General features: G+C 34.1%; 1 protein-coding gene across 9 annotated transcripts in view; it reads left to right on the forward strand.

The window, feature by feature from the left end:
* dlg5a (discs, large homolog 5a (Drosophila)) overlaps positions 1 to 21,842 on the forward strand; it is a 155,221-nt gene that overhangs the window by 59,448 nt on the left and 73,931 nt on the right. For all 9 annotated transcript variants that reach the window (XM_068212910.2, XM_005156681.6, XM_068212912.2 and 6 more), the window contains 6 exons: positions 4,478 to 4,737; positions 8,556 to 8,868; positions 11,684 to 11,914; positions 18,991 to 19,175; positions 19,291 to 19,416; positions 21,360 to 21,492. In XM_068212910.2, coding sequence (XP_068069011.1) covers positions 4,478 to 4,737; positions 8,556 to 8,868; positions 11,684 to 11,914; positions 18,991 to 19,175; positions 19,291 to 19,416; positions 21,360 to 21,492 — 1,248 coding nt within the window. The remainder of the gene's footprint in view (positions 1 to 4,477; positions 4,738 to 8,555; positions 8,869 to 11,683; positions 11,915 to 18,990; positions 19,176 to 19,290; positions 19,417 to 21,359; positions 21,493 to 21,842) is intronic.

Consider the following 21,842-nt stretch of genomic DNA (forward strand, 5'->3'; position numbering starts at 1 on the left):
TTTCGGGTCCTTGTTCATTCACCGGCTGCAACTAAAAGAATTAACCCCGAAACTAATATTATTCGGCCCTGGAGTAATAAATAAATCTCCCTGCTATCTCTAACACAACAAAGAGACAGAACAGGAAAGGCTTTCATATGTAATATTTTTTCCTAAGGCGATTTGAAGCAAAATACACAATGGCACTCAATCAAACATATCTACAATGATAAGGATAATGCTTACTTACTGAGTTATTAATGCCCAGCAATACCACGTGAAGAAAGGACGGACTTTGAAGGAATAATCAGTGTGAGGAGAGATACATGAACAAGTCTGAACATGCTCCGCCCACCCGTACATGGCAACAATTACGTAATTTATCGGCTTAAAGATATCAGCCTAATTTAGACATCGGATCGATAACGATAATCTTAAAAATAGCATTTATCGGCCAATAACGATATGGCCTCCAATATATCGTGCATCCCTATTAATGTATAAATCAGTTTTTGTCCTGTGGCTGCCGTCATATCATCCAAGTGGATGCTGCACGCTGGTGGTGGCGTGAAGAGACCCACTACATGGTTGTGAAGCGCTTTGGGTGCATAGTCACTATATAAACACACATTACATTTAAATCCAACACACCTACTATCTTCCAGAACTAATGAATGGTTTAAGTCCAACACACCTATCTTTCAGAATCTAATCAGCCTTTCCAATTCATCACAGCTCTATCATCTTTCAAAACTAACCAGTGATTCAATTTCAACACACCCACCAGCTTTTAGATTGTATCGTGAGACTTGCCATCGCCTCAAATACTTTATTAAAATCTCTTATTATTATTTCACAGGAATGATTTAACACTGCTACACATAGGGAAGTAAAAGTAGTTATTTAAATAAAATAAATTGTTTATTTGCTTCATTACTTTATTAAATTACTAATAAAATGAATTAAATATCTATATATTAAATAGTTTTGCATAGTTTTGTTTATATGTGTGTATCATGTACTTAATATATACATACACGTATATATTGCGATTAATCTTTGCCCAGCATTAAATTAAATTAAATTCCTTACATTTATTAATTATTAATTAATTAATAACCTGAGTAAATTTATAGGTAAGTACTCTAAAATTACATTTGTTTTTTTTTAAGTTAACGTAATATAGAAAAAACAATGTGTCATTCCCCACCTTTGATTGTCCCTGAGAGGTCGCATCAGAGGTGCTACAGCGTAGTACTGTAGCATAGAGACTGAATTGTGTTTTGACCTGTCAGCAATGTTTAGTCTGCCCACAGGCTGCACAAATGCACAGCGCCTGCTTGAGAAAGGTCAATCTGGAAGGGCGAGGGCTTGCTGAGTGATGGAAAAGGACAGAGGCTTTTGCGGCTTGTCAATACTATAAGCAGTGATTACATGCCCTAAAGGAGAGTTAGTTACAGATGCCAATCACTCAGCATATGAATTCCCCTTGTGGCTTGGTGAGGGGACAGTGAGCTGTGGGTTTATTGCCTGGACAGGAAATTGGCTGCGACTATCGCATTAGGGCATATAGTGTTTTAATAGGTCAACAAGTGAGCTTAATGCTGGTTGTTTAGTGCTGAATGTTGCAAAGCGTTGTTGTTTTTTAGTGTGGATTAGTGCAGTGACAGCATTAAGTGTGCAAGTTGATGTTTTATAGACTTGTTATCGCCCTCTAGTGTTTGTATGGTAAATATATATTTTAAGTGATGAAAGAAAATTGTAAACATTTTCAGTTCAGATCCTGAAATAAGATTTAGATTTAGATAATAAGATTTAGATTTAGAAAAGGCTACTTATTGTCCACTCCACCTCTCCGCTAGATTTTAAAAAATAAATAAAATTATTCTGTTCATCAAGGTGGCATTTATTAAATGTAAAAATGTAAAAAATGTACAATTGTATATATTTATTAATTTTAAATAACTGCTTTCCTTTTATATGTAGTTTCAAATTAAATTATCACCCCAATCATTATTGCTTTTATTACTATTACCATTAATAATAATAATAATAATAATAATAATAATTATTATTATTATTATAATTCATATTAGAGAGATTTGAAAATTCACTGAAAATTCATCTTTAAAATCCATGGAATAAATTGTTAAATTAAAATTTAAACTACTTTGAAACAGTTATTTTATAGTGCAATAACTTTGCAATAAAATTGTAAAATTGTACAATTTGTACTGAATTTTTTGATTAGATAAATGCAGCCTTGGTGATCAAGATAACGTTATTTTAAAACATTTAAAAATCCTACTGACCCCAAACTTTTGACTGGTATTATACATATCTACCTTATCTTTCGGACTTTGTTAAAAATAGAAATGGTTTAAACCAATTTAGTAAAAGTAGTAGTAGTACAAAAAATAAACAACAAAAATCATCAGATGTAAAAATAAGATTGTCTTGACATAATAAATTTAGTTATAATTCTTTTTTATTAATTAATTTTAAATAGTTTCATTATTTTACATAATTTTTGCTTGTTATACAGAAAATTAGGTACCTAACAGTTGTTTTCAACGGGTAATCAGGCTTTTGTTTTGATGCTGTAAGGTTATTAAAAGCAGTCTTCAATATAGGTAATCAAGGTTTTAGTTTTGTTGTGTTTTCTCATTTGCTTAATTAAAACCTGGTGATTCTAATTTTTGTTTTGTGTTGTAACTTGGTTCATAAAAGCAGTTTTAGTTTAGTTTTGATGATGATTATGATAATGATTTATTCACTATTAACTTGTGCTAAAGTGGTTTCAAACCTTTATAAGTTTCTTTTCTAATGAACACTAAAGAAGATATCTTGAAGAAAGCTAAAAAACTTACCATTGGCTTCCATAGTCAAAAAAACAAATACTATGGAAAGTCAATGGTTAGAGGTTTTCTGTCTTCATATATCTTATTTTGTATTCAACAACAACGACGACAACAACAACATAAAGAAACTCTGAATTTGAAGCAAGTAAAAGTTGAGTAAATGATGACAGAATTGTCATTTTTGGGTGAACTATCCCTTTAGGCCAAAAACAAAACAGTACATCAAATATGGTAACATGATAATCAGAGCTACAATTATAATTAATGATGTGTAAATATATTTAAAAGGATAAGATGTGTACGATCCAGTATATATTTCCTTTATATAAAAGGATATGATGTGTACAATCATTCAATCCATATGATTCTTTGAAAAAAAAAAAAAACTTTGCCAACTGATGCTTTGCTCTACTTATAATAAATATATAAGTGGTAATAAAAGATAAAAGTTCTTTGACATATTTAAATAATGAAAATCATTGATCAGTTTTAGTTTTGTTTAGATGTAATAAATTTGCTTTGAAGGAAGCATTTTTTTGTGTGTTTTTGGTTTATGAAAATTTTGGCTCTTTAAATTGTATTTTTACTTCTGGTATATCAAAGTTTTTTTTTTTTTTAGTAAGGTTTGTAAGCGATTTTTGGGTAATCCAGGTTTTTGTTATGACACAGCATATTAGGTACATAAAGTTTGTACAGCATGTATTGATTTTTTTAAGTAACTGATAGATGTTTTCAACAGGTAATCTGGGTTTTTGTTTTGTTTTGATGCAGCAAAGTTTTTAAAAGCAATTATCAATACAGGTAATAAAGGTTTTAGTTTTGTTGGTGCATTCTCATTTGCTTTATAAAAGCACCCTGTTTTTGACACTGGTTATTCTGTTTTGTTTGTTTTGTGTTGTATACTGGTGAAATTGCTTCATAAAAGCAGTTTTAGCAGGAATAAATTTGGTTTAAAAAAAGTTTTTTTTTTGTGGTTATGAATTGAAAGTAAATTTGGTTAATGAACTCTATTAATTTCTATTGTATTTTAATTTAATATCATAATTTTGGTTTGTCAGTAAATTAGGTTTATAAGTGGTTTTTAAAAGGTAATCTGGGTTTTTGTTCAACCCATTTATTTAAAATAAAAAATATATATTTAAAATATTTTTTTTCAGGGGACAACCTAATTGTTTTGTGTTCAGTCCACTTAAATATGTTAAAATTATTATTATTAAATTAACTTATTCAATTTGTGTCGGGACAACATGAAGGAATTGTGTGGAACCCAGCATTTTTACAGTTTAAAACATTTTTACTGCCTTACCTTTTTGAGTTGAATTAAATGACCTTTTCTAGTCATCTCAGCTTATATCAATCAAACTGAATAAAATATTAAGTTAAACTTTAACCTAAAAACGTAATTAGTATATGATTAACTTATTAAAAAAAGTTAAAGTAACATGAAAACATTTGTAGTCATGACTTTTTGTTATCATTTTTACAGTGCACAATTAGTTTGTAAAATATTTTACAACAGGTATTTTTTTTTTTCTTGAATGGTTACATGAAAGCAGTATTCAACACATAATCCAGGTTTTGTTTAGTTGTTTGTTTGTATGCACTGAGTCATGTAAATGGATGCTATTTTTGCACAGGTAATCAGGGAAAACGGTTCATCTGAGGTTTTGAACAAGCTCTATGACACAGCGATGGACAAGCTGGAGGGGGTGAAGAAGGAATATGACGTCTTGAGCAAACGGTACAGCGAGAAGGTGTCCAGTCACAATACAGATCTGAGTCGACTGGAGCAGGTGGAGGAGGAGAACAGACGCTTGCAAAAACAAATCGACGCTCTGCTCAAACAGCGCGATACGGCCATCCAGTACCAACAGCAGTGGTCTACATCTATGAGGCGGTACATCATCAGTTGTCTATAATATGTGCTTATAGTTACAGTTACAGTTATTGGTCATGACACATCTTTATGTCATAAACACAATCTGTAGACTTTTTGACAATTTCTGCTTTGATTTTGAGGTAAAAAGTGTGGAATTGATTGTGTTATGGGAAAATATGTTAATCAGCTGATAGTATAAGATTTGCGTTAATATTTAATACATTCACACAGAGGTTGAGGGATGTTAAAGCTGTCATTGACTGACATTGCTTAAACAAAAATATGTCAAAAATATATTTTAAATATTAAGTTAAACTAACCCTAACTTAAAAAATGTAATTAGAATCAGATTAACTTATTAAAACAAGTTAACCCCTTCAGACCTGAATTATGTTCCAAATTTCAGAAAAATGGGATGTCATGTGATGTCCATTTTAATAGACGCAGGGTCTGAAGGGGTTAAAGTAACATGAAAACATTTGTAGTCATGACTTTGTCATCATTTTTTACAGTGCAGATTAGGTTTGTAAAATGTTTTACAACAGGCAATCTTTTTTCTTGAATGGTTACATGAAAGCAGTATTCAACACACAATCCAGGCATACCTTTAATGCAAAAACATTAAATATGGTTAAAATTAATACATTAAATATGTTTAAATATGTTAAGTAGAGCTACAAGCATATTTAAATATTCATACATATATAAAAAAGCTTAGGTTGTGTACATCTATCCTTAAAAACAGATAAACAAAACTTATTTTAAAGATTGTGTGAACGTTTTTTAGACATGACAGCTAAATCAAACACAATTTGCTCTTTTTTGCATGTTCTACTATGAAATTAAAGTGATTGTTCACCCAAAAATGAGAATTTAATCAATATTTACTCATGCTCAAATGGTTTCAAAGCTTTGACTTTCTTTTTTCTGTTGAACACAAAAGAAGAAAGCTGTAAAACTGTAAACTTTAATTTCCATAGTTGGAAAACCAAATACTATAGAAGTCAATGGTTACAGGTTTTCAGCTTTCTTCAAAATATCTCCTTTTGTATTCAGCAACAAAAAAACTTTGAGTTTGAAACAAGTAAAGGTTGAGTAAATTATGAAAGAATTTTCATTTTGGGGTGAACTTTCCCTTTGTTGCAAAAAACATAAAATATGGTAAAAATTAATACATTAAATATTGTAAAATGTTAAGCAGAGCTAGAAGCATAATTAAATATGCCTAAATTTATAAAAAGGTTAGAATGTGTACATTTATCCTTTAAAACAGAAAAAAATATATATTTGAATGATTGTGTGAACGTTTTTTAGATATGACTGTCAATTCAAACACAATTTGTCCCATTTTGCATGTTCTAGTTTTAAATTAAAATGATCCTTCACGCAAAAATAAGAATTTACTCAATATTTACTCATGCTCAAATGGTTTCAAAACTTTGAGTTTTTAACTTTCTGTTGAACACAGAAGAAGAAAGCTAGAAAGCTAGAAATCTATAGTTGGAAAATCAAATGCTATGGACGTCAATGGTTACAGGTTTCCAGCTTTCTTCAGAATATTTCCTTTTGCATTCAATAACAACAACAACAACAAAAATAAACTCTAAAAGTCCAAGTTTAAAACAAGTAAAGGTTGGGTAAATTATGACAGAATTTTTCATTTTTTGGTGAACTATCCCTTTATTGCAAAAACATTAAAGGTGCAGTAGGTGATCTTCCACAATGCTAACAGCTTAGCATAAATCTCTGAATCACAGTCCCTCCCCTGCCGTCTAGAGCTAAGCATCCTGAAACAGGAGCATGGCAAAATAACCCTCTCGTGTTAAAAGCGACTAGTGCTTGTCTGGCGGCGTGCTAGCCAAACTGACAAAGTTTTGTTGTTAAACTAATTAAAATCTACATCATCAATGCTGTAAAAGGTCCCTAATGAAACTGAAAATAGTCTTATCAATCTTTCATCGAAAGATTTTATTAGCTGAACAAAAAAGGTAACTCCAATATTGATTGGTTTTTAAAAAGTTTTGATTCAGCGGGCTCTATTTTGACGGTCCATGCGCAAAACGGAAAGCGTAGGACGCAAACGCTTTCAGGACGTGTCAGAATCCATATTTGCTAATTTAAGGACAGGGAAATTCGCTTTGCGCCGTGGCGCATGGTCTAAAAGGGTTGAGTTTATTTTCTTAATGATTTATAGGTGTGTTTCAAGAATAAACCAATCAGAGTCTCATCTCCCATTCCCTTTAAGAGCCAGCTGCGTCGCGCCTTAAGCGCATTTGCCATTTATAGGGCGTAAAGTAAGTGTAAGTGGAAAAACTGAGCACTTCACAAGCAAACAGTTAACAGTTTTTTTTTTAAAGAAAACAGTTAAACAGAGCATCTACCGCGCAAGAATGAGAGATAATCGATCTACTTTCGCTCTTGGATAGGAAAACCTTTACGCACAGACATCAATTAGCCTATAAATAATTAATTTCGTTTGTTAAGGGCAAATATTTATTTCAAAACTATTTCTAAATTCAGTTCTAATTTCCAACAAACGAATAAATGAACAATAATAACAAAGTGAGTTCAAAAAACTGAGTTATATCTAAATAAATCTAAGCTTGTGTTTAATAAAACAAATATAAATATGGATATAATAAATAAAACTACTTATAATAATAACATTATACAAAGGCAAATTGTTATGAATAGACTATAAAAGCTTCCCGAGATGAAGGCAAAAAAGCAGTGGTGCAAATGCATTTGCTATTTAAACAGCGTGGCGCAACGCCTCAAAACGACTCTTGCGCCAAGCTGAAACTAGCAAACAAGTATTGCGCCGCGCCTTGCGCCACATTGCGCCGTGTGTATGATAGGGCCCAGCATGTTTTTACCGATCTGCATACAAACGGCTGCGCATTTGTTCAAAATTGCATTTGCTGACAGACAGATTGGGCTACTATATCGGAATAATGTGAGATGTCGGTCCAACTCTACTTAATTGGATGAAATTTTTTATGATGTAGATCATTTACTGTATTCATTACTATTAGACTGTGAAGAGACTTTCAACCAGCACAACAAAAAATGCTTCTGAAGACAATCACCTACTGCACCTTTAAATATGGTAAAAATTAATACATTAAGGCCCAGTTTCACAAACAGGGCTTAGGTTAAGCCAGGACTAGGCCTTAGTTAAACTAGGCTATTTAAGACAAATTTATAAAAATGGCCTCAGAAAAATATTACTGATGTGCACCTGGAGACAAAAAAAATGACACTGACATATTTAAGACATCTCTCTACAAGTTATTTTGAGTTGAGACAGCTCAAACATGCAATTTAATCTTGACTAGCCTTAAACCTTGTTTGTAGAACCGGGGGTAGATATGGTAAAATAATTTAAGTCAAGCTACAAGCATACTTAAATATGCCAAAATATATCAAATACATCTATCTTTTAAAACGGATTAAAATCTTTGAAAAATAACGCTTTGCCCCATTTATACAAATATATGATAAAAGCTCTCTGACATTTCGTCACCTTAGAATTATAAGGTTCTATCTGACATTTTTGTCAAAAATTAGTTATTGACATATTCTTATACCATGATCTAAATAAATTGTCATTTAATGTTTTTTTTATAAGTTGTTTACATTTTAAAACTCTTTATTTAAAAAACAAATGTTACACGCATACTGTTTGCCATATGGAATGCAAAAACTTTAAAGCTCAATATCTCAAACTCATAGAAGATAGAACCTTATAATTCCAAGGTGACTATATTTAAATAATGAAACTCATTGATCATGAAAACAATTACTAATAGTGTTTGTTTTTTGAAACCCATTAGGTTTGACTCTGTGCAGCAGGAGCTAAATAAGGCCTCGGCACAGAACAAGGAGCTGCAGAGAGAGATGGAGAGACTCCAGTCGGAGGTGACGCGCTACAAGAACTTCCAGCTGAAGGCGGTGAAGGACGGTGAGAAGTACAAGGAGGAGCGGGATTCTGTGTTTAACGAATACCGGCTAATCATGAGCGAAAGAGACCAGGTCATTAAAGAGGTGGACAAGCTGCAGACGGAGTTGGAGGCTGCAGAGGCCCGGCTGAAAAACACCTCTTCTGAGAGGATGGTGGCCAGCGAAGAGCTTGAAGCTCTCAGACAGGTAACTCTTTTCAAATGATGGCTGTCAGATAATTATGATGAGCCTGGATGGATCTTTAATAAAATTGCACACTCTTAGTGAAGGGATAGTTCACCCAAAAAACTAATTATGTCTTTATTATCTCGCTCAAATATACTTTTTGTTGTCGTTTTTTTGCTCTGTTGGAACACAAAAAAATATACACTCACCGGCCATTTTATTAGGCACACCTTACTAGGACCAAGTTGGACCCCTTTTGACTTTAGAACGGCCTTAATCCTTTGTGGCATTGATTTAACAAGGTACTGGAAATATTTCTCAGAGACATTGGTCCCTATTGACATAATAGCATCACGTAGTTGCTGCATATTTGTCGGCTGCATAACCATGATGCAATCTACTATTCCAACACACCCCAAAGGTGCTCCATTGGATTAAGGTCTGGTGACTGTGGAGGCCATTTGAGTACAGTGAACTTATTGTCATGTTCAAAAAAAACAGTCTGAGATGATTCATACTTTATGACATGGTGCGTTATTCTGTTGGAAGTAGCCATCAGAAGATGGGTACACTGTGGCCATAAAGAGATGGACATGGTCAGCAACAATACTCAGGTAGGCTGTGGTGTTGACATAATGCTCAGTTGGTAAAAATGGGCCCAAAGTGTGTCAAAGAAAATATCCCCCACACTATTACACCACCACCACCAGCCTGAACCATTGATACAAGGGAGGATTGGACATTCATTCACACTCATACACTACGGACAATTTAACTCACCCAATTCACCTATAGCGCATGTCTTTGGACTTGTGGAGGAAACCGGAGCACCCTGAGGAAATCCACACCAACACGGGGAGAACATGCAAAGTCCACACAGAAATGCCAACTGACCTAGCTGAGGCTTGAACCAGCGACCATTTTGCTGAGGCAATAGTGCTACCCACTGCGCCATTGTGATGCCCCAGATATTTTCATAGTTCATAAAATCATAAACCATTATCATGAAACACATAACAAAATGAAAACTGGTTTGATCATGCTATCCTTCATCCTTTATTTTAAAGCTGTTTTAGCATCGATATTGCAATGTGTGCATCTACAATAGTCACCTCACAGGATCTGCAATGTTGAGTTGTGATTACAATGACCAGGAACCGCACTTCAGAACATGATTTGTGGAGTCATTGCAATATGATTATTACCACCATGTAAAATACGGGTCGCTGTGAGCACCTTGGTGCTGTGTCGACGCACTAACCACTAGGCTTTTGGCACTAACAAGAAAATATTTTTAGGTGTAACAGCAGTTTTTGACGAAGACATCTAAAATGAAAGTACAAACATACATACATACAAACATAAATAACAATTAAATAAATACATAAATAAATAAATAAATTAAGCACTGTTATAGCCTTAATATAGAAAGATGTACAGTGTGTGTTATTTTAAAGTTATAGGGCTAATACTGTGTACACACAAGACACAGATGAAGGTGAAGCTGAAACTAGCAAACAAGTATTGCGCCGCGCCTTGCGCCACATTGCGCCGGGTGTATGATAGGGCCCAGCATGTTTTTACCGATCTGCATACAAACGGCTGCGCATTTGTTCAAATTTGCATTTGCTGACAGACAGATTGGGCTACTATATCGGAATAATGTGAGATGTCGGTCCAACTCTACATAATTGGATGAAATTTTTTCATGATTTGTGGAGTCATTGCAGATGTGAACCCTAATAGAGTGAAAAATTTTCATTTAGATGTGTTTTAAAGAACTGTGGCTAATATATCAAGTGTATTTAAACAAAGAAATTCTAAAGTTTACAGATTTAGCAAAGATTAAATTGTATTTAATTATTTGTACAATGATGACAATAAAATTAAATTTGATTGATGTTGAATTTATGTTCTTAGATACTAAATTTTAAAATTAATATTTATATCTTTGTTCTATTGTTCTACGCTTGCAAATTGTTAGTTTTATGCATGTATAAATTGTTAGTTTTATGCATGTATAAATTCTTTATGAGTAGACTTATTTGGGTCATTCATTCATTTTCATTTCGTCTTATTCCCTTTATTAATCCGGGGTCGCCACAGCAGAATAAACCGCCAACTTATCCAGCATATGTTTTACGCAGCGGATGCCCTTCCAGCTGCAACCCATCTCTGGGAAACATCCATACACACTCATACACTACGGACAATTTAGCTTAGCCAATTCACCTGTACTGCATGTCTTCGGACTGTGGGAGAAACTGGAGCACCCGGCCAACTCCACACAGAAAAGTCAACTGACCCAGCTGAGGCTCGAACCAGTGACTTTCTTGCTGTAAGGCACTACCTACTGCACCATTGAGTCACCCTTATTTAGGTTATCTTTTGTTGAATTATTTTCATATCACAATGTATATTGCAGAAAAACAAAATTCTCGAAAGGTTGAGGCCTACATCCTCACACCTACCTTTTATGTACTATAATTGCCTGGGACCAGTGGTAGATCAAATGCTGTTTACTCCTGAATTTAATTTAAAAGGGCCAAACTTGTTTAGTTTATTTTCGAATTAGATTAGTTTTTTTGTTATATTTCCCTTGAAATATAAATCAAAGCATTATCTTCAGTCAGCAGTTATTTGAGAAAGTGTCTCATAAATACAGGATTCAAGTGTATGGTTGGACTGGGCATTTTTTTTTTATATGCTCTGTGTTCTGTAAATCACCTTTTTGTTGCCAAGTTTGTGCTAGGCAGCCAGCAAATAACATGCTGTTTTGTAAAGCACTTTAAATCAATAGGGTATAACTGTCGCTGACGTTAGTGTCTTTTTGTAGGAGCTAAATTCATCGCTGGTGGATAGAGACCGTGCCATCTGTGAGAGAAACGAGCTGTTGGAAAAATACTGCCACGAAGTGAAGGACAAAGCAGAGGCCCAGAAAGAGCTGAGTCAGGCCTGTAAAGACATCGAGACCGTGCGGGAGGAAAGAGACGTTGCCAGGAAAGAGCGAACCGAAGCCATCATCCAGAGAGACCAGTTATTGCGTGAATACTACCAGGCCCGACAGGTGCTTATAGTAGGCGCTTTACCATATGCTCTCATTAATGATATTATAAAGAATAATGTTTCATATTCTAGTGGAAAACATGGTGCAGTGTTGGAAAATTCATGACTAATGGAAGAAAACTAATCATGAAAACGTTTAAAGTCCCTCTGCTCAAAAAGATTGAAAAATGGTTATTTTAAAAAACATTACAATTTTATTACGGAGATTCTTTTTTTAAAACAAGAAGAACTGCTAATCTCACAGGATTGGGGAAAAATGCTCAGTACAGTGGGTGGCAGTTCAATATGATTATTACCACCATGTAAAATACGGGTCGCTGTGAGCACCTTGGTGCTGTGTCGACACACTAACCACTAGGCTTTTGGCACTAACAAGAAAATATTTTTAGGTGTAACAGCAGTTTTTGACGACGACATCTAAAATGAAAGTACAAACATACATACATACATACAAACATAAATAACAATTAAATAAATACATAAATAAATAAATTAATTAATTAAGCACTGTTATAGCCTTAATATAGAAAGATGTAATTCATGCTCTAATGAAAGCTTCCATCATCCAGGTACAGTTTCTGGAGGAGATGAACTTACAGAGCTGGGTGCACCTCTGAAAAGATCTAGTGCATTCAGGCACAGCTCCAAATGAATCAACCTTGTTTTTCAGCCTTTATAAACGCATCTATTCTCTCAATATATTCCATGTTAGCCATTTAGCAACAAAGCTAGAGTCACTGGGCAGACAGAAGCCCTGCCCATGACGCGAATACGCATCTATTGTGAAGTGAATTTGACGCACGAATGAAGCGAGTAAACTCAAAATGTTCACGCGTCTCTTTACGCAGATTTATCCACGCATGCCTTGTCTGGTGTGAACACAGCATAAGGCAGCCAATATATGAGCTCGCTGAATAGCTAGACTACTTGTTTATCTTAGATTATTTGTTTATTGCAACCGTCTTATAGCATTATGAAATAGCAAAGCTGGCAACACTAAAAATTGCATGTTGATGTTTTTTAGCTGTTGAAGTCTATTGCAAAAGCATCAACTAACGGTCAAAAGTTGAAGGTGCATTTTGCAGATAAACAGCCGCGGTATTTGCTGTGGCGGTAGGAACACATTGAACTATAAACATCTGTAAATATGGGTTTCTGACTATTAGGATCCCATTATTGAGGATGTTAATGTTTACAAGTCATTTCACTTTTTTTGCAAGTGCTTAAAATAACATTTTATTACAAAGCACAATAAAATGAAAGGGTTTAGAATAGTGTGGATTGAGAGTGCAATATTTGTCTGCAATGAGAATATGTAAACTCACATAATCCAATATATCACTCACTTTGTAAAAAAAACTACCAAAAAGGTGTCATTGGAGTGCAAAATCATTTATTGTGGATAAGACCTATTGAAATACAGTCAGAATGACACTATAATTCATATAGTTTACTATAATTCAACATAAATCATGAAACCAAAGATGCATGATGCAGTTGTGTGATAATAAGAAATAAGTGATATGACACAAACAAGAGTGCCTTTTTTATTTTCCTGAGCATATTTTATGGAACCGTAAAAAAAGCCAAGAAGTTAATATTAAGTTACGTTTTACATACAATTTAAAGTCTTTATTTTTCTTGCCTTGATAATGGTGGTAGTAAATAGTAAAAAAATATAATGGTACGTTTGAACAACTAATTTGTATGATTCAATGTATCACTCAAGGCAGTGACATGTCGCCACCTTTTAGTGATATTGTGTCATGTTGATTTATCCATGATAAGCCTCAATCAGTCCAAGGTACCATTACAAATATGCACTCAACATTATTATAGCATTACTAAAATATAGAGCAATATTTTAGAACATTTCACAGAGATATTGAGGTATGATATTATTTATAAATAAAGAGTTTAGATGCAAAAGCCGCTGAACGCCATTTCCGCCAAAAATTAGCTAATGACATTAAGTGAATGCTTTAGGCATTTAGTACACTATTAACAAATAGATTTGCTTCTAATAATCCAAATCGCAGCGTCAGCGCAATCAGAAATAACAGTTTGTTGGCAAAAGTTGCTAAACGCCACTTGCCTTTGACAGTAAAAGCCGCTATATCCCGAGAAGCAATCAGAAGCGTGAATTGAATGATGTTTTCAATATAGCAGCGCGCTTATACGCCGGCCTTTATGAAGAGACTGTTTTATATGCTTCTGATTTTGATTTTAAAAGACGGAGTTTGATTAACTGGATTAGCCTGTCCGACTGTCAGTGAATGTCAAGTGAAAACATCCCTTACCTTAAAAGTCTGTGCATTATAAGGAAAAGAATACACAATGTACAGTCAGAAGTGTAGCATGCATTCATAACGTTTTTTTTTTTTTTTGTCTGATTTACTATACATTAAACGGCAACTGCGTTTCACAAAACACTGAATTAAGATGTCGTTCTTTTATCCCACGTGGATGCTATGAGGATAAAGAAGAGACCAAGACCTTAAGTATGATGGGATTGAATGATTGACAGCTTCTAAAATTGTCTGAGAGATATCCCCTTTTAGCCCAGTAGGCCTTACTTGTATAAATATAAGCTATTTTTAAAAGATAAATATAATGTGTCAAACAATACATTTTTTGTATCACTTCATAATACCTATACATCTGATGATCTTTTTATATTAATGGGCAATGCACAAATATGGATGTTTCATAATCTTTTTCATTACAATATTTGAATCCAACAAGCTCGGCTTACAATGTTTACATTGCTCTACTTACATTAAATCTGAATCCCAAATATCAGAAATGACAACAAATTGTTAAGATTTTTGGTAAATGCACTTACTTGACAGATTTCATTCATTTATTTGTCCTTTCTGGTTTATCTCTGGTTTATTAGAGATTATCACAGCGGAATGAACCACCACTTACTGGACAGATATATACATGTTTTATTTTAGGAGTTTTATGTTTGGTAAAATAATTTCTAATTGTATTTTTAGTGATTTTCAACTAATTACACTGTCTTGTATTAATAGGTAGATTTAGAGTATTTTTTTTTTTTTTTTTGCATAAAAAGCACTATTGGATTTAGCTCATTTTGATCCTAAAGAAAATTTACCTTGTTAAAAACCAAAGAATTGTCTAAAGTGACATTTAAACAAAATGTATTTTATTTAGTAGCTAATAACTGTATCATTACATATAAAATGAAACTTCTGAACCTAATCACTGGAGCCTGATAGAAAATGCTCAGTTACAAGAAAAGAGGTCTGATGGATTTAAAAGGTTTTGCATATGAACTCTTTAAATATTTGCGCAACCCTATATGAACATTCATTAAAAATGGGGGACAAATATCACTTGTTAGGCATATTTACTAGTTATTTGTCGAATAAGTAGTATTAACAAAAAAGAAAATATATGAATCAAGGAGATCAAACCAAAGTTGATCAAACCATTACTTTTGATTAAAGAGCCCATATTATACATGAAATAGGGTCATATCTTGGTTCTAAGGGTCTCCAACAACAGTCTCCAACAATATGCATGCAAGGTCAAAAAACACTTTCATGGTCTTATAATCTGCATTTATTTTTACCTAATTATTCCAGCGACTCCTGTATGAATCGTACAGTGATTCATTTGTTCCCAAACCCCTCCTTAGCGCGAAGCTAATCTGCGCTGATTGGACCAATGACAGTCTGTTGCAATTGGTCAACTGCATTCAGTCAGAGAGTGAAATGCCCAACAGCTAATCATCAATATAAAAGTAATCACAGTTCATACACGCTCGATAGTGTAGGCGTGGATTTTAGCTGCCAGTGGGTCAATGTAAATACAGTCGATGGACTTGAAAATACAGACGACTATTTTATTGAGCAAAAACTCCAAAAACTGTCGAGGAGATCTCCTAGCTTGTCTCACTCTGCTCTTTTCACAGACACACACACACACACACACACATTGCCCTCGTCCACGCACACACGCACAAAAACACACACACACCTCCGGACGACAACACACGCGCACACACACATACCTCCGGACGACAACGCGCGCGCACACACACACAAACACACACACATACCTCCGGACGACAGCGCACACACACACACACACACACACACACACACTACCCTCGTCCACGGAGCTCCGTAATCAAAGCAGCATGCGTCGCGTTTTTAACGTGACTTTGCACGCGATAAGAGAATATAGCCAGTTAACCTGATACAGTACACGCGGTTACAAGTAACAAATCACAACTAAATGCATTTGCAAGCTAGAGTAAACTAGGCAACAACTTTAATCGCACGTACTTACACTTGAGAAATGGAGGAAGAAACCCATCCTGACGTCCATCAGTAAGTTACTCTTTACTGATCCTTCCTTTAACAAACGCCGATGAAGTATTCTTTGTAGCATGTAGTTTGCAGAAGTTTCCAGTAGTTTCCAACTGCTTGGTTATAATGCTGAGGTTTCATCTTTGGGTAGAGACTCGATAATATCCATCTGCAGTGTGACTTCAATCGACCAGCATGTTTGTGTGCGTGTGTTTGTGGGTCTGTGTGTGTCTGGGTTTCTGTGTTAGAGGGTGTTGCCGCAGGTTTCAAATCTCCCGGGTTTGCGCGTGCACGTGAATAACTTGGTTTCGTTCGTACGTCATGGCGAAACACCTAATGACTCGGTATCAAGGTGACTCGTTTGAAGCACTATGAGTCGACTCTTTTATAGATGAATCAACCGTTTTAAACAATGTACTCTTACAGATTTAAGCCTTAGCTGGATACTTCACTTCACTTAGAGCTGTGTTACACACTACATGGAGGAGAATTTTCAAAAACCCATAATATGGGCTCTTTAAGAGATTTGTAATGGCATATCAAATTTCTGATTTAAATTATTATTGTTCTTTTATTCATTCTGGAGAAAAAATAGCATGATTTCCATTAATACAATTTACAATTATTTTATTATTTATTTTAATTATTATTATTTAAAAATGCTAATAATAAAAAATGTAATGATTTCTATGAGATCTGATGCTGAAAATTAAGCTTAGCTTGGAAGTTAATTACTATTTAAAACATATTAATATAAAGTATTTAAACATTTTAAATTGCAATATTTATCAACGTTGCTGTTTTTACTGAATATTTATTCAAAATAATTGCACTTATCTTCTATTCTTTGAAAAGAAATATTGAAGTGACCTTATCAGAGTTGAATCTTTGGTCAAATCTCCAAGCATTGCATCCTCACTGTTGTCCCTGTCTGTCTTGATTTTTCACACCAGTCTTCACAAACAAACAAACACTACAATCCACAAAGCTCATAAAAATCCCATAAGCTGTGAGCCTTTGGATTATTCCAGTCAAAAAAAAAACTATAAGCAGATTTATTCAGGCAGCTGGAAGTTCTTGAAGCACAGTGTCCACTAGAGGGCTCTCTGACTTCTCTAGAGTTGCTGTTCTTAGATTTTCTTTTCCAAGGTGAAATTTATAAGATTTGTTTCACCAATATGACTTTAGAGATGTATTAAGATCAGACACTGCAGGTAAAAATGGCCATTTTGGCATTTCTTCAGTTGTTTCCTGTCTAATGTAAAGAGTTGTTTTTCTTTTGTGGCACTTTATGAACTTGTCTGTGTAATTTTTGTGATTATACAAATTTTTAAAGGTTGTATTCTCAAAATGTGTATTTTTCTATGGAACTGTGCCATGAATCTATACGTCAACATTAAAAAGTTACATAATTACAATTGGGACTTGTGGAGCTGCGAATTGATGGCTTTGCTCTTCGGTGTTTGGAACTTCTACATTGAAAATTAAACCACACTGAACTGAACTAAACTAAACTTCAACTCTGAAAACTGGTAGGACTTCTATGTTAAGCTGCTTTGACACAATCTACATTGTATAATCGCTATACAAATAAAAATGAATTAGATTAAAAACATACATTAAAGACACAGACAATATATTGATTGAGCATTGATATAGCAATGTGTGTATGTGCAATAGTCACAATGCAAGATTAGATTATTTATTAAAGATGCTACTAAATAATCTTATTTTTAAAGTATTAAACAATGACCATGTTATTTTACATTTAAATGTTCAATTACTATACTTGAATACTGTTAGACTCCCCCCCCCACCCCCAACACAAAAAAAATAAATAACAAAGCACTGCAAATGATCATCCCAGTCAGTCTAAATGAATAAAATATTTTTAAATATATATATATATACATATACACATACACTCACACTCACTGGCCACTTTATTAGGTATACCTTACTAGTACTGGGTTGAACCCCCTTTTGCTTCCAGAACTGCCTAATCCTTCATGGTATAGATTCAGTTGACATGATGACATCATGCAATTGCAGCAGATTTGTCGGCATCAGCAGTTTCTGAAAGACTCAGACCAGCTTGTCTGGCACTAACAACCATGCCACATTCAAAGTCACTGAAATCAGCTTTCTTCCCCATTCTGAAGCTTGGTTTGAACTGCAGCAGATCGTCCTGACCATGTCTATATGCCTAAATGCACTGAGTTGCTGCCATATTATTGGCTGATTTGAAATTAGCGTTAATGAGCAGTTGGATGGTTGTATCTAATAAAGTGGCGAGTGAGTGAGTGAGTGAGTGAGTGAGTGAGTGAGTGAGTGAGTGAGTGAGTGAGTGAGTGAGTGAGTGAGAGAGTGTGTGTGTGTGTGTGTGTGTGTGTGTGTGTGTGTGTGTCTATATATATATATTTTTTTTTATAGAAAATAAATTAAATGAAACATGAATTTAGAATTTGAATGTCAAGTATTACTGTGCTAAAAATAATTACAAATGTATAGTTTATATTTATTAAAATTGTGCCTCATTTGGATATCTAAACAAAATTTTAGAAAACTTAAAATACAAAACATTTTGCAGTTCATTCTGCAGATAAATATTATTATATATTCTTTACCCTATTTACCTGCAGTGTCCTACCTTAAGTTATGCTTTCTAAAACACATTTTGTTAATCAAATCATCTAAAAAATCATCTATCACTTCATCAAATGTTTTGCCACAGAAACAAGACTCTGCCACATTGGACATGGAGCGTGCTAATAAAGAGATTGACATATTGAGGAAGCAGTGTGAAGCCATGTCTCAGGAGCTGAAGGAGGCAGTGCAGGAGGCTGAGGTGGCTAAGTGTCGCAGAGATTGGGCCTTTCAAGAGAGAGACAAGATTGTTGCAGAGAGAGAGAGCATACGGTACTATTAGCCACTGAATAATCTATTATGTACATAATCAATATGCAACTGAATGAATCTGTATACTGCTGTTGGTGTTGATGCTTGAGTGTGTTTTTTTCTTTTGTTTTGATAGGACGTTGTGTGATAACCTGCGTAGAGAGCGAGACCGAGCCGTCAGTGATCTGGCCGATGCCCTACGCAACCTTGATGATATGAGGAAACAGCGCAATGATGCGGCCAGGGAACTTAAAGAGCTCAAGTAAACATTTGTTGTAGTCTTCCCTCACTGTCAATCTTCTAGTCAGCCAGGGTGTTTAAATAATTTTAGTAAATGGTAATGTTTATAATACATTTAAAAAAAGAATAAAAGCTTGGAAATACTTTTTTATTATTATTACTATTATTATTATTGTTTTAATTTAAAAATTTAGTAGCCATATTAATGTTTAATTGATGTTTAATATTAATTGACTTTTTGGCAGCTCATTAATTGTTTACATAAAAAAAACATCCAAAATACATTTTTAGTTTTTTTGTAGCGCTTTATCAATTTGTTTGTATAGATTTTAATTACTATATATATATAGATTGTGTTTCTTTTTTACTGAGCTGGGCCACAAATCTCTACTTCAGCAGCTCTTACATACATTAAAGTCACTGTTTTATTCACATTAATAATCTGAAGGGTTTTTTTTTACTGAAGGATATTTTCACATTTAATTTGTTTGTTAAATTAATTATATTATATACTACAGATTTTATACAACATTTTATTCTAAAAGGACAAAAAGGTGTATATAAACAGATCACGGGTAAAATGTGATTCTTAAAATTCTAAATAAAAAGAGATTCAGTTTACAAATAATAAATAAACTCATCAACAAATAATAACACCATATGTTCAGATCTGCTAAAGATGTATACAAATAAGTTAATATTTAAAAAATAGTGCCTCATTTGGATATTATAACTAAATTTTAATGTGCAAGTCCAACAGTTATACTAATAATGGTAATAACATTTGTTATAAACAAATTTAATTATGAATAAGTTTTTATTAAATTACCTCCTGTAACCACGGTGTCCTGGCCAATTTCCCTCCATCGCCCCTTACCCATCATGGCCTTCCAATCATCCCCATCCACTGAATTGACTCTTATCACTGTCTCTTCACTCCATCTATAGCTGGTGTGTGGTGAGCGCACTGGCGACATTGTACCGTGGCTACCATCACATCATCTAAGTAGATGCTGCACACTGGTAAGGGGGTGGAGAGAACTCATCATGATTGTAAAGCACTTTGGGTGTATGGCCATACACAATAAATTTGCTATATAAATACACATTACATTACATTACAATACTTAACGGATGCAGAATGTTCATTGTAACTTGGAGATTTTAGCTGTAATAACTTGTATAAAATAATAATTATTAATAAATAATTAAATATTATTGTGCATAAATGAAAATAAAGAATAATGAAGAATACATCGAATACTAAAAAAGTAGTAAATAAATCATTGATGAATCAATTTATTTGATCAATTAGGTAATCAGTCATTTAATAATGATTTTGGTGTGCCTTTTCTTTCCCTGTGCAAAAAATTGGCAAGCAGCAGATCATTCAACATTTAGAATCCACAGTTATTTTAATTTATGACAAATTATTCATAGTTCTGTAAATTTTAGGTCTGCTTATTTGTAACCAGACTCAATCCCTTTTCCTGTCATCAAAAGTCTGCTTCAGACGCCCCCTAGTGGTTGAAACACCCTCTTTAAGAGCTCTATAAACTATTCTGAAGTTTTTTTATGTCACTGATGCCCTCCAGGCTTTTCTCTCAGTCTATGAATCTTAGTGACAGTTTGCTAGTATTCCCCAACTACTTGATCCTGTTTTTTACTAGCCAATTTTAAGGTGCGACCTTGATGCAGCTTTTATAACATCTCCATCTAGCACAGTCTTTACAGATTACGTGAACAGTGGCAAAAATGCCCTGATGCCAATTCCTATTATCAAGCAGGCCTGTAAGGCTCAGTTTTTCCTAGTATTGCATCAGAAGCACTTCAAACAAAGACTATTGACACTTGACATTCATTCTGTTTTGTTTTGGTTTTTGGGGGGATGAGATGAATTAGACTGCTTGGAGAAATGAGAGAGAAAATACTCTGTCTTGTATTGTTTTCTCTTTCCCAATGAAGGGAGAAGATGGAGAGCCAGTTGGACAAGGAGGCGCGTTTCTGCCAGCTGATGGCTCACAGCTCCCATGATTCAGCCATAGACACTGATTCATTAGAGTGGGAGACTGAAGTGGTGGAGTTTGAGAAGGATCGGGTAAGTAGAATGGAAAAATCCAAAGTCCTACAGCCTAAAGAATAGTTTGGAGAATATGATACATATAGATCAGGGATGTCCAAACTTTTTTTTTTATGAAGGGCCAAATACTAAACTTGATAGAAGGTGGTTTGCCTTAGATAAATAAACCAAACTGTTACATTAAAGTAACTGTGTGTGTGTGTGTGTGTGTGTGTGTGTGTGTGTGTGTGTGTGTGTGGGTGTGTGTGTGGGTGTGTGTAACAAACATGTGTATGTGTGTATTTTTTATTCCAAATACATTAAATACACTTGATTTGCTCGTTGAGGACCCTTACAGTTTAAAAAAAAAAACCATGAACAGTTAATTG

Source organism: Danio rerio, chromosome 13 (genome assembly GCF_049306965.1).
Source record: "Danio rerio strain Tuebingen ecotype United States chromosome 13, GRCz12tu, whole genome shotgun sequence".
Taxonomy (NCBI): domain Eukaryota; kingdom Metazoa; phylum Chordata; class Actinopteri; order Cypriniformes; family Danionidae; genus Danio; species Danio rerio.